General features: G+C 47.7%; 2 protein-coding genes across 3 annotated transcripts in view; one reads left to right on the top strand and one right to left on the bottom strand.

Annotated features, from left to right (window-relative positions):
• Positions 1 to 13,545, bottom strand: part of Cyfip2 (cytoplasmic FMR1 interacting protein 2) — a 129,057-nt gene that overhangs the window by 45,404 nt on the left and 70,108 nt on the right. For both annotated transcript variants that reach the window (XM_031354271.1, XM_031354270.1), the window contains exons 22-23: positions 10,133 to 10,332; positions 6,622 to 6,709 (exon numbers count right to left, since the gene is read on the bottom strand). In XM_031354271.1, the coding sequence (XP_031210131.1) occupies positions 6,622 to 6,709; positions 10,133 to 10,332 (288 nt within the window). The remainder of the gene's footprint in view (positions 1 to 6,621; positions 6,710 to 10,132; positions 10,333 to 13,545) is intronic.
• Positions 1,530 to 6,493, top strand: Fndc9 (fibronectin type III domain containing 9). The gene is made up of 2 exons (XM_031354272.1): positions 1,530 to 1,961; positions 3,952 to 6,493. Exon 2 carries the CDS (start codon positions 3,959 to 3,961, stop codon positions 4,628 to 4,630), a length of 672 nt encoding a protein of 223 aa, XP_031210132.1. The 5' UTR covers positions 1,530 to 1,961; positions 3,952 to 3,958; the 3' UTR covers positions 4,631 to 6,493.

Here is a 13,545-nt window from a genome sequence, read left to right on the forward strand (position 1 = left end):
CACCCAGGAGGCTGAGGTCAGATCCTCATCACAAGCTGGCTAGCTTAGGTCAGTGAAGTCAGTGAGTTCTAGGTTCACGTAACAGACTGTGCTTCGATAGACGAGGTGGATAGTGATTGAAGACGTCATTTGATATCCACTATCATCTTCTGGCATCAACATGAACATACACATATTCACACGCATCTGCACACACACACACACACACACACAAATTCAGAGCTCATCCCACCCACCTACCATTCAGACAATGTTCAGACTCGTATACAGACGATAGTGAGATATTCTTGTAATGTGGAGGAGATCAGGAAGGAATTTGGGATAAACAGAGTCAGGAGTCCTCAAAGAAAAGGCAGTCTGGGTCCCATCTGGCCCAAGAACACTAGCCAACTTCCGTTTCTCATGTCAGTTTCAGGTGACTGACTAGCAAGCAGCTGCTCATATGTCTGTGCTGAGAACTCCAAGGCTGAGTGTGAACCCAGTCAGAAGGAGAGCTGTGCTAAAATTCCTAGAATACTGTGACCAACTGGCACAAACATGGCGGCTCAAAAGTGACAGGATGTCTTCTCACACAGTTCTGCAGACGGGAAGCCTGGAATTAGCATGCAGGACTGCTTCTCCCCAGCCAGCTTCTCATGATCATTGGCTCATGGATCCATTGTTCCCACTCCTGCCTCTGCCTCCACGTGGCCTCTGCCTCCATGTGGCCTCTGCCTCCACGTGGCCTCCTCTTGTGTGTCTCCATGGGTTCAAACCTTCTCCTTTCTCTTAGAAAGAGTCCAGTCAATAGACGTGATCAAGGATGACTTCATCTTGAGATCCTTAACTAATTACCACCCACGGAGACTCTATTTCTAAAGAAGGCATGCTCTAAAGTTCATGCCAAGGAACCACCATTCAAAAGAGTTCAAGGGATAGAATGGTGGAGGAATCTTGACAAGGGTGCAGGTATTTGAAATGCTGGTACCCCCGTCTTCCCCCTGATGTGTTCCAAGCTTTAGAGATGAAGGAACTGGGATCCAGACAATAAAAGAATCTTGCCCAGAAACATAACTGAGAGGAAATGCAGGGAATGAGAAGAAGGAAGGGACTGGAAAGGTAGGGGAGGAGTTACAGGGGAGAAATGGAATAGGAAAAGACGAGGATGACTTTGCTGTGGAGCCGATATCTTTACATTTGAAACCACTATCCACAGATCAAGATGGCGTAAGACAACGATCAGTAGTCAGTCTGCAAGATGGCTCAGCAGCAAACCCCTTACCTCAAGGAGCCTCAGGACCTGAGTTCAATCCCCAGAACCCACATAAAAATGCCAGGCATGGGGGTGTGCATTGTACTTCAGAGCTTGCAAAGCTCACTGGCCAGCTAGCTTTAGCCTACTTGGTGTAATTCCAGGCTCATGAGAGACTTTGTCTCAAACAGAAAGTAGACAGTTCTTGAGAAATGACACTTAAGGCTGCCTTCTGATCTCTATATAGGTATAACATGTACATGTATACCTGAACACACATACAGAGAGAGAGGGGGGGGAGGGAGGAGAGAGAGGGGGGAGGGAGGGGAGAGAGAGAGTGGGGGGAGAGAGAGAGAGAAAGAGGGAGAGAGAACAAGCCAACTACAGAGAAAATACAGAAGCATCAAAAGAATGTGCTATCTTGGGGATCAACCTGCAGAATACTGCCCATTTTTGGCTGAAGGAACCAAAGCTCCTTTCACTGGCAAAAGCCGACTTACACTGGTCCCTGAAAGCATTGTGCGTAGATGCCTGCTGGTTGCCATGGTGAATGATGCTGATCTGAAGAATGAATAATGTGAGCATTGGGGGCGACAGCGGGATTACTCAGTGGTGAGAGAGAGACATCAAGGAGAGCCTGGTGCGGAGGAGGGAGAAGCACATCATCTCGGATCTGGCCCATTCTGTCTCAGAGGGGAGAAGTCTATACCAGATATACTGCGAGCATCAGGTAAGAGACATGGATGGCTGTCTTGGAAATAAAAATGGCTTTTCCTTTCACACTCTGCCTGGAGAGGGGCCAGGCTGTGGGAACCGAATAGCTAAAAACAGGAAGAGTTTAAAAACAGAAGACAGGGAGAAAGATAAATACGAGGAGATGGATTTGTCCCTGGAAGCTGAAGATGCTATAGAAGCATCCTTAAAAATGTCTGCTGCAGGGAACCCAGGCTATATGACAGCCAGCAGCAGAGGGGAGGCAAACAGAAGGGAAGCTATGTGTGTAAGAACAGGACTCCCAATTACCCTGATGGGAGGGTTTTACAGAGCATGGTGCCTGTGTATTACAGGGTATGAATTCCGCCCATTTATGGAGGTTGAAGTGTGTTTGTTGGGCGTGTAGGTCCCTGGGTGGGGAGGTGGGCATGCATCAAGAGACCCGAGAGAAAGTAAATCAGTTTCCTTCCAAAAGCCATTCCTGGAAGGATCTGCACATCCCTGTCTCATCTTTTGCACTTCACATTTACTGGGTGGAAATTCCCAGCCACATGGAAAGGAGTAATCCGCTTTCTCAAGCATTTCACAGTCTTTAGAGGTGAAAACCAAGGATTGAAAAATTGCTTCACGCTGTTATATTTTTTCCCTGGCTCACCCACCCTAACAATACATGCATAAAAACAGAAATCAGTCTGGCTTAATATTCACTTTGGCCTAAAAGTGCCCGTTTGTGCCATTTCAATCTACCATGGCATCTGCACTTCTGGCCGGGGGCGGGGATGGCGAACAAGGCAGAGGGAAACCGGAACATAATAGAGGCTGGCTACCCTTGTTTAGATTTTTGACCAGGGGAAATTCAGAAGGAGAGCTTTCTCTGTCTCAGATAGAATGAAAGAACAACCAGAAACCTTGATGCCTCTCTCTTACCAAAGCTGAAATGCTTACGGTCGGAACAGGGCTCATCTGCCATCCAGCCAACCAGAGCACCTCATTTAGCAATAATCAATAATAATAACATATTACTAAACTCAGTGGCTTTGCGTTGAAATGCAGTGGCTAAGTTCTCTCTTTTCCTGTGAGCTGATATTCCAGGATGCTCATTTATGATGGGAATGGAGTCTATTATTGTGGGAGAAGCCATCTAGCACTGCCTACTTGCTGACTCGCTGTGTGACCTCAACCTGTGGTTCTCAACCTGTGGGTCACAACCCCTCTGGGGGCCAAACAACCATTGGGAAACACAAATATTTACATTACAATTCATAACGGTAGCAAAATTACAATTATGAAGTAGCAACAAAAAATAATTTTATGGTTGGAGGGTTGCTACAACATGAGGAACTCTATTAAAGGGTTGCAGCATTAGGAAGGTTGGGAACCAGTAGGTTAGACAGTCACAAAAGTCATAGTACTGCTGTTATTTTCAGAAGTTATGGGATGATTAGAAGTTAAGCTGTCCTGGGAGATGACAACCTTGACCTGGGAAACTTATTTCTTGTACCTTGCTTGGTCTTTGATAAAACAAAACACTAGCAGAAGCTTTGAGGTGGATCGCCACTGGGGGGCGCCAACGGGAATCTTCACTTACCGTGGGAAACATAACTCAGAGTCAAAAAGAAAAAGAAAAAAAAAAAGCCACTGGGCAGAATGTTCTAGGTAGCAGTTCACAGCCTTCACAGCAGAGGCAGGAGGTCAGCACTGAGCTGAGAAGCGTAAGGTAGGCCCTCTGAGATTCCACGGAGCTCTCTTTACATTACCTGTGTTTGGAAGGGCTGGGAACAATGTCAGCAATGGATCTCAGCCCGGATGGGCCGTGGTCGGGACAACGTGGGTGCATCTTGAGCCTGAGGGCTACTGCTTTTTCATGAGCCAGTCCTCAATCCTACCTGTACTCTGCCACTGGTTTGCTAGCTTAACCTCCGGACCTCCATTTTCTTTTGTCTATATATAATGACGTCAGTATCTGTGGCCATCTCATGTGCTCAATCACTGTGATTTGGTTCCAGAACCGGGATGAACATTGAGGTTGGGAACGTGTCTTATACAGGAGCCATCATCTCCTGGTCATCCACGGAGCCCTGTTTGGAGGACTATTACCATATTATGTACAGGCCTAACTGGAACAGCATCTTCTCCGGCTACCTGCGCTATAGCTTCCATCACGAGGAGAAGGTGCCGCGAGCCATCACCTCCGTGGCATTGGAACACCTCGCTCCCTCTACTCTCTACTTCCTCTGTATCAGCTGCAAGAAGGCTGCCTTCCCATACAGTCACTACTGTACCATGTTCCACACCCTGGATAAGAGTCCGCTGGCTGCTGGTGGCTCCCTGGTGGACCCCCAAATTTCTCTTTGGGTGCTGATGGCCATCCTGCTGGCCTGCTTCACTGCTGTGCTGGCCTTCATCTGCCTCCAGTTCTGGTGCCTCCGTTGTCACGAACCTCGGTGGTCTTACAGAGCTGGCCACATGGAAGAAGCCAATGGGTTGGTAAGATGGCCCGAGGAGACCCCAGCTCTTGGTCAGAGGGAAGAAGACCTGCAGGGGTTCCCCCTGGAGGAACTGCCACGAAAGAACTCTGGGGCCAAAGCCGAAGCTGAACCAGGAGCTGAAGCCAGCCAGGATGTGGTGGCCTTAGCTAGAGAGGCTGGTGACCAAGCAGTCATACTGCCTCACTATAGGGAGTGAGCAACAGTAAGGAGATACCCCATTTCCCAAAGCTTAAAATGCTCTCCATAGTGGGTCTTGTGTGAAAATTTATCTATAGACCTCTCGCTTCTATCCTCTCACATGTCAGGGCTGTATAGATGTCACCATGACAAAGGTCCCCAAGCTGGACAACACAGATCCTCAAGGCACGTCAGGAGCAGACAAGGTATTGTTTCAGTATTGTCCATTCGGAGGCCTACTGAAGAACTGAAGGCCCTGTTTCAGTATTAAAACCAACCGTGGCTATGTGATAGACAGTAAAAGTAGCTAGACCTGAATCTGGCACAGTGCTTGGGAGAAATCCTGGGTCAGAGGTGGACCACGAGCTATGTTTTCAGGCATTTCTTTTGTAAAAGGTCCAAAGGCCCTTTTCTAACTTTCAGGCAATTGTATACTATACCCTGCACCTCCAGGTTCATTAAAAATAAAAAGCCACAGACTGGCTTCTAACTATTTATCACTAACAATCAAGACCTTTTATTTAAATAGATCACAGCTTTAAAACATAGACCCTTAGAAGACAGCTTTGTATTAGCCCAGAAACAAAAAGCCAGGCCCCTGTTGTAAATAGAAGGGAATAGAAGTAAGAATAAATTCAACATCCAAAATAATATTAAGTTTGACTACCTGCCAGCCAATGACTTTAGGCTTAAGACCTGTTCTCTTGTGTCTGATACAAAGGGGGGCCAGGAAGGGCTGAAGAGACTAGTGTTAACATTAATATAAATGTCTTTCCTTTATATAATCTAAGAAAGAGAACTGGGAAGGAAAATGTAATTTTTAGTTTGTGACCGATGTCTCTGAGCCTCTTGAAATGATGTCTGCAAGCCATCCCCACCCCTACTCCCCTCCCTTCCTTTTTTTTTCTTCTTCTGTATATGGGGGTACAGTCTCACAACACAGGCTATAACCTGCCACGTAGACCAGACTGTCGTTGAACTCAGAGCAATCCTGCTGCCTCAGTCCCTTCAGTGCTAGGACAGGTGAGAGCTACCACACCTGGATGACAAGCTTCTCTAGGTTTGAGAAAATTACCTCAAACAGTTTGTCTTCTCTGGAGAAGCCACCTGCCCTCTCCAGCACCCTCCTCATACCTGGTAGGTGCCCCAGCCAGAGCTTCTCTGGGTTCACCACACTTCTAAAGCTCTCCTGACTCACGCCATCATGGTCATCTCGGCTTATCTCTGCTAAGTTTGAAAGTGAGATCGAAGGTGGCTGATTTTGTTCTGTCAGCAAGAAAATCACTGGCCTCTCTCTTTTGGTGGGAGACATGTTTCTTTATTCTTTCTACATGAGCCCCTATTGTAAGGATTAAGTTGTATATATAGTGAGCTTGGTGGCACTTGGTGGAAACTATTCCTTACATAACTGTGGAAACGAGAGTTTGGGTGGGTGTAGGCTATGCCTCTTCATCCCAAGGACACCAAGCATGTACAACCTAACTCATGTCTGGCCTACAAGGAGTAAATATTAAATGCCATTGAATGAATGGGAAGGACTGAGGACTTAGAGTGGACCCTGTGGGGACAATTACTTGGACTGAAGATGTGCACATGTGAGAAAAAAAGCCACATGAGGTAGAGGAGACCTACAATGGCCTTCAAGCTCTTTCTGCAAAGCTCTTGTACTTGCAGAGCCCAGAATCCCAGAATCGCTAGGTGATGTTGTAACAAATCAACCAAGAAACAGGAGAAACTGGGAAGCCACAAGGAGACTCCCCCTGTACCCAGTTATCCACCACCCCAGCACAGTACTCACCCCTCACCTCAGCTCCCTCCAGCCAGAGCTTTCTGCCCCATCCCCGCTAGCTGTGAACTAATAAAGATGGATGTACTTGCAGTGGTTTCTGCCTGGCTCTCAATGTTCCTCTTGAATAACATACCCCGTGGCTTTGCCAGTTCTGGAAACACCTTTCTATTTGCCTTTTCTCACTCTGTCTGTCACAGATGAGATGGGACAGGACTGTTTACCTTGGATCCATAGAGGTAATAAGGCTGGACATTGGCGGGTTTATCCCGTTGTGGTTCTTGGGTGAAAGGGATGGCAGTTCGGACAAAACTAGAAGAAAAGAGACGGGGAAGCAGTTAACAGAGTCCTATGACATCCTCCAAGGGACAGACAACAGCAAGAGCCCCATGCCCCGACCCCTGCAGCAGGTCCTACATGGCTGCCTACAGAGGAGCCGGACTCTTCTGATACCCCCTCCCCTTTGACTACTGTGTGCTTTCCCAGTCTTGGGGCCCAGGAGACACAAAAGTCAGGATGTGCTGGGTCTGAAGATGGCCTTCTCTGGGGCTCCATTTGTCACCTCCAGTTTAGTTTAGAAGCTGAGCTAGTAAACTCTTCCCATAAAGGGCCAGGCAGAAAAGCCTTCAGTCTTGCAAGCCAGATGTCTCTATCATAAGGACTCAGCTCTGCCCCTGGGCATGAAAATATCATAGACAACAGCACCCTAAATCATCTTCATATCATGACTATTGCTCTTCCAGTTTTCCCCTATCTACCCACTGAAGATGGGAATGCGGGGCTGGGGAGGCCATGGGTTGCCATGGAAGCATGGGGACCACAATTGGGATCCCTAGATCCCACGTAGCAATGCTCAGTGGCTACAGCTGCTCCCCTAAAATTCCAGCCTCAGAAAATGGAAGATTGACTTGGGGACTCCCCAGAGAAATCCAGCTCGTCAACCTAGCTGAACAGGCAAGCTCTGGGGTTGACTGAGAGTCTGTCTCGCCGGGCAGTGGTGGTGCACGACTTTAATCCCAGCACCTGGGAGGCAGAGGCAGGTAGATTTCTGAGTTCGAGGCCAGCCAGGTCTACAGAGTGAGTTCCACGACAGCCAAGGCTATACAGAGAAACCCTGTCTTGAAAAAAACAAAACAAAGCAAAAAACAAACAAAAAAGAAAAAAAGAAAAAAAAAAAAGAGAGTCTATCTCAATGGAGGGGAAGAGCTCCAAGGATGATTCCAGTCATCAACTTGGGGTTTCCATGTGGGTGTCCTCATGTACATGCATGTACACCCACATACTTGTCTGCCCACACATAGTCAAGTATACATACATGCATACAACACACACATACAAAAATGGGGGACACAGAATCCCCCTCAAAGAGATGGCACCATTCCCAGGATATGGGCTGTTCAGAGCCAGTCTCAGGTCATATACTGGTGTCATGGCTGGCAACAAGATAGGGTATATAGTTGTGGCCAGGCTATAGTTTGTAGCCCTGACTCCAAATGTACTATAAAGTCATATCTTTATAAAGCTGAGCATGTCTTGTTCAATGCACAGACTCAGGTACATCTGTGTGTAGGCTCTTCCCATATCTTTCCATTCATCCAGTGTTGACTTAGTTCACACCACCCTGACCCAGGCTCCAGGCTCCATGGGCTCAATGATGTCACCTGCACACATTTTCACCCATCCTTCTGTTCTTGATGGTTTGTGAATACAGGTGATAAGGCTCTGTGTGAGAAAAGGATTAAGTCTTTTTTTTTTTTTCAAGACAGGGTTTCTCTGTGTAGCCCTGGCTGTCCTGGAACTCACTCTGTAGACCAGGCTGGCCTAGAACTCAGAAATCTGCCTGCCTCTGCCTCCCAAGTGCTGGGATTAAAGGCGTGTGCCACCACCGCCTGGCAAGGTCTAAATCTTATCTGTACTTCAGTGCTTGCCCCAGAGCTGTGTGTTCCTTTCAGAAGGCAAGTTCCATTCAGCAAAGAGGCCTGTGTTTGTACACACATGTTCAGGTATGTGCATGTCCTTACAAATGGACAGTGTGATTAGAGCACTGTCCTTCATCAAACCCTCCCAGGTCTCCTGAAGACATGATGACCATATCATGGCCTAGAGAGCCTATGGTCTGTCCCTACTTTATCTTCACAGCCGCTGTGGGGTCCCTGCATGCATTACAGCCAGCAGGGAGCGATTCAGGTCAGGTGAGAATGAAACACAGGTTTGGCTCAACTTCAGTTAAATGGTCCTGGGTCAATATTTCTGGACTGTGACATCAAGCAGCTTATTATTATTTTTTTAATTTTTTAATACATTTAAACACAGTACGACTTTGGGGAAGCCGGGTGGTGATGATGCACGCCTTTAATCCCAGCACTTGGGAGGCAGAGGAAGGTGGATTTCTGAGTTGGAGGCCAGCCTAGTCTACAGAGTGAGTTCCAGGACAGCCAGGGCTACACAGAGAAACCCTGTCTCAAAAAAAAAAAAAAAAAAGACTTTGGGGAAAAGTTTCCTTGCAACAATGATCACAACAAAACTTTAGGCATGGCTACATCAAAACTCCTTTGCAAAGTACATCTCTTTAGCAAAGCACTAATGGCCTTTCCCACTGATGGCAGAACAGCACTCAGATGACAGCGTAGGAAGGAAGGGTCTGTACAATGTATAACAGTGAACTCTTTTGCAAAGGACATTTCTTTTTTTCCTTTTTTTAAATTAGATATTTTCTTTATTTACATTTCAAATGTTATCCCCTTTCTTGCAAAGGACATGGGACCTTTTTCTTTTTTTCTTTTTTTTATTATATATTTTCTTTTTTTAATTAGATATTTACATTTCAAATGTTATCCCCTTTCCTAGTTTCCCCTCCAAAAAATAAAACCTTCTTCCCTTCCCCTTCCCCCTGCTCACCAACCCACCCTCTCCTGCTTCCTGGCCCTGGCATTTCCCTACACTGGGGCATAGAGCCTTCACAGGACCAAGAGCCTCTCCTCCCATTGATGACCGACTAGGCCACCCTCTGCCACATATGCAGCTGGAGCCATGAGTCCCACCATGTGTACTCTTTGGTTGGTGGGTTAGTCCCTGGGAGCTCTGGGGTATTGGTTAGTTCATGAGGATGGGTTCTACTGACTGAGGAGCAATGCTCAGGATTCTGGGGGATTTGGTGAGGGCTGACTTTACAGAACAGCAAAGCACACCAGGATCTAAGATACCCATTTCCAGCTTTCTAGATGAAAAATGGGTGTCAGTATCTTATACTGAAGGAACAAGCCTGTATGGTTAATAATTCTGGCTTTTCTAGTGCTTATCTGCAAGCTCATGCCTTCTACCTTTACCTCTGCCTTTACCCTTAATCTACTTCCAACTCTGCAGTGTTACCTTCATCCCCAGCTTCTTGGTTAGGTAGAAGGTTTGCCCATAATAGACTTCCACTGTTGGCCTTACTTATTCCTGCTGATCCTTCACAGCTCACCTCCTGCATCACTTTCTTGGAGGAGACAGCCTTCTCTGAGGTTTGTATCATTTCTAGATTGGGTCAAGCTGGGTTAGGCGGCTCCAAGCAGCTGGATGGTATGTGGTTGTTCACCCTGGCATTGCTACCTCTAGCACAGAGCCTACAACCAGGAGCAGCTCTAGATAAACCCTTGTCTGCAGCAAACAGAACCGCTAGGCCCATTTTGGAGGCAAATGACCACAGCCTCTTTCCCGCCCTGCTCAGTACCCTATGTACAGGGATTCCCTTACCGGTTTGTGGATCCATTATAGCAGTAGTTGGGGAGAAAGTCAAAGTTCAGCTCCCAGAAGACATGCAGGGTGATGCGGCCATAGGGGGCAGACACGTTATGATTGGCTTCTCGGAACATGGCGTCAAAGCTGTCTAGCGTCATGTGCTTACAGAGGAGTCGGTGTGTGAGCCGGTTAATCTCCAGCAGCCACTCCAGCTCCTGACAGAGAGAGAACTCAAAGCTGCTAAAGAGTTTCAGGTAACACACATAGACACACACCACAAGCACATGCACACGCACACACACACACACATGCACACACACACACACACACACAGAGCGTTCCTTACATCTAGAGGAGACCTCTCTCAGGCAACCTTTGGCTTCCTATATGGGGTCTAGGACCCCCTTCAGGTGCATGGGACTATTTTCCTTTCTTCTGATACTCTTGGCTATCACTTCTGGTTGCTCTGCATTTGTCAATCATTAGCCCAAAGAATCACAATTGAAATAGGGAGAAAAAAAAAAAAGGTCAAGACACAAGCGAGGGTGGAGAGGTTACATGCAACCAGGAAGGGGACTGCTGAGCATAGGCTAGCCCCATTTGCAGCCCTTTGGGTAGAAAGCACGCTTGTGTCTTTCTAATTTCTTAATTGGTAAGGGAAAAGCCTGTCCCCTAGTGGTGTCAGTGTCGTAAGTGACAACCGTGACCATATCTCGGTAGGGGTTATTTCTCTGTCCTACAGAAAGTCTCAAATATACAGGAGATATCACCTACTTAGGGCTAACTAGACAGCTGAAGTATGACATTTCCAGATTTTGGCAACATTGTATAGTTTAACTCAATTAGGAGATTCTAGTTACATGCGTGCGTGCGTGCGTGCGTGCATGCATGCATGCGTGTGTGTATGTGTGTGTGTATGTGTGTATGTGTGTGTAAAATGCCTCCTCTTTTGGACTGCAGGTCCTGAGTTACTGAGGCACCTGTAGTCTGTACTCCACCCCAGTGACCAGGAACCTGAGGTGGGTGGCAGATGCTCTGATCATTTGTACTCCCACCTTGAGGCGGGGGTGAGCTCAGAGTGTGAGCTGGCACAGAGTGGAGTGCTGTGCTTGCTGGGAAATAAAGTGACAATGAAACTCTTCTGGTTGGGGTTCACTTCTTGTTGCTCTGCAACCTGTCAGTCATTATTACCCAAAGGTTCACAATCTAAATAGGAGGGGGGAAAAGCTCAAGTCCTGGGGCATCCAGGGTCACTCGGGCAATGCTTTGGTGAGGCCAGCTTTACACCATGGTGCCACTCTTCCTGCTACAGAAGATCAGAAGGCCACATGCCCAAGGTCACGCAAGGACAAGTGCTTGGGATGCCAGTCTGGGAGTCTGGGTCTTTGGATTTCAAATTACGAGTCCTTGGTCTCTTTGATACAGCTGCCTGGAGAAACGCAAGAGGCTGGAGGTCCTTTGAAAGGGGAATATGATATATATTTTATATTTATATTCTACATAGTTGTATCTTTCTAGATTCTCAAACCACATTGGCATGGTAGGAGCCAGCTTCCCCTGGGAGCTCAGTGGGTCACTAGTCACAAAGATTTGGCTCCCACCTCTTCAGCCACAAGCCCCCACTCCCCCACCTGACAAGTTCACTTTGTTGGGGTCAAGGACTCAGCTCATGCTTCCAACACTGGAGCTTGGGTACTCTGAAACTCATTCTGCATGGCTGTAAGCTGGGAGTGCAGGTTATGACTGCAAACACTAACGGCAACGGCAGATGGGAAACTAGATGGCGTGGAAAGGGGAGTCTTAGAGGACTGGTTTTCATGGCGGGCAGGGGGCCCTCTCAGAGCACTGGGCCTGGTGCTTTGGCACTTCCTCTGACTGCTGCCATGCTACAGTGGGCTAGGGATAGCAGACCCTAGATGTTCCTAAAGAATGCTAAAACCTGGGCTGGAGACAAGGCTCAGCAGTTAAAAAGCACCGGTTGCTCTTCCAGAGGTCCTGAGTTCAATTCCCAGCAACTACATGGTGGCTCACAACCATCTGTAATGGGATCTGATGCCCTTTTCGGGTGTGTCTGAAGAGAGCAATGGTGTATTCATATACATTAAATAAATAAATAAATGTAAAAAAAAAAAAAAAAAAAAAACAGCTAAAACCTGGATTTCAACCATGGAGTGGCAGTCAGAAGAACTTTCCCCATATCTGCACCAAGAAGTGAATGATGGGCAGAGATAAAGACCCAGTCAGCTCTCTGCTTGTGCCTCTTGGGGCTGAGCTGGTTCTGCTGCATCTCCGTTCCCATCTGCCGAGGATATGGTAAACGAATACTAATGTTACTGCTAACGAGCTCATTTCTAAGATCACCGAGCCCTTTTAGCACACTGCGGTACCCTGTTTGGGGGAAGACAACAAGAGCCGGGGTTCTACGATTTCAAGTTCCATGAACTTGGGTTAACGATACAAGGGTGGACAAAAGGAGCCGGTACTCAACACTGCTGAGGTGGGAACTGGGGCACAAAGGCAGAATGGGAAAAATAAGACAGCCACAGCCGGGTGGGCATTTTCAAAGAACGAGAGTGTCCAATCCAGAGAGTGGGAAGGAGGAGGAGGGGCTAGCCACACTGGAGCAGAATGCAGCTCTGAGAGGTCAGGGAGACTCCAGCAGGCATCTGAGAATTAAACACAGCAGGGGCCATTGGGCTGCCAAGTCAGGTGGGCCTGTGGGGCTCTGGGGATGACTAGGAGAGCTGGACCTGTTGACATGAGTCTGTAGTCCGCCCAGCAATTGGTGCCATCTGGGACTGCTAGTTTGGTGCTGTCCCAGCTCCTGGGATCTTACTCGAATGCTTCCAAATGTTACATGTTGACTCAAGATTTCAAGTACATCAGTAGCCAAACAGCCCACAGGCTGCCAGTCTGCAGGACTCCTTGTTTGGCACACTTACACAACAAGGTGACCGGCTCCCCAAGTGAGCCGCATGGTGACTCCCACACTTTAGAACAGTTTTGAAGGTGGAGGGGAGAGGCACATTCCTCAGTTTGTTTCTGCCATTGCCGGGAGGGAGGCAGAGGCGCTGAGCCAAGGCCCACGGGGAACCAAGCCTACCCACAGGGGAGAGTCTCCCTAGGGGGTCCTTCCTAGGTTTCCCAGGGAGAGGATGTTCCGGTGGGGATCAAAGTCTCATCTGATTAAACAAGGGCTTACACTTTGAGTTTTCATTTTGTTCTAGCCAAGAGAACACTCAGTGTCTTCCAGGGAGTGGGAAGAGGCTGTGGACACCTGCCCCCTGTCACACGCTCATTAGCGGAAAGCCAGAATACACAAGATAAAAAAAAGAGAAGAAACCCAAATTCCCACCCCTTGAGAGATAAGCACCGAGGACGTTTTAACGCATACTGAGTGATTTCAAGAATGTGAGCTATTCTACAGT

This window comes from Mastomys coucha, unplaced genomic scaffold (genome assembly GCF_008632895.1).
Source record: "Mastomys coucha isolate ucsf_1 unplaced genomic scaffold, UCSF_Mcou_1 pScaffold5, whole genome shotgun sequence".
Lineage (NCBI taxonomy): Eukaryota > Metazoa > Chordata > Mammalia > Rodentia > Muridae > Mastomys > Mastomys coucha.

Coding starts and splice junctions, on each gene's coding strand:
- Fndc9 (XM_031354272.1), top strand. CDS start 3,959: ATGAACATTGAGGTTGGGAACGTGTCTTATACAGGAGCCATCATCTCC.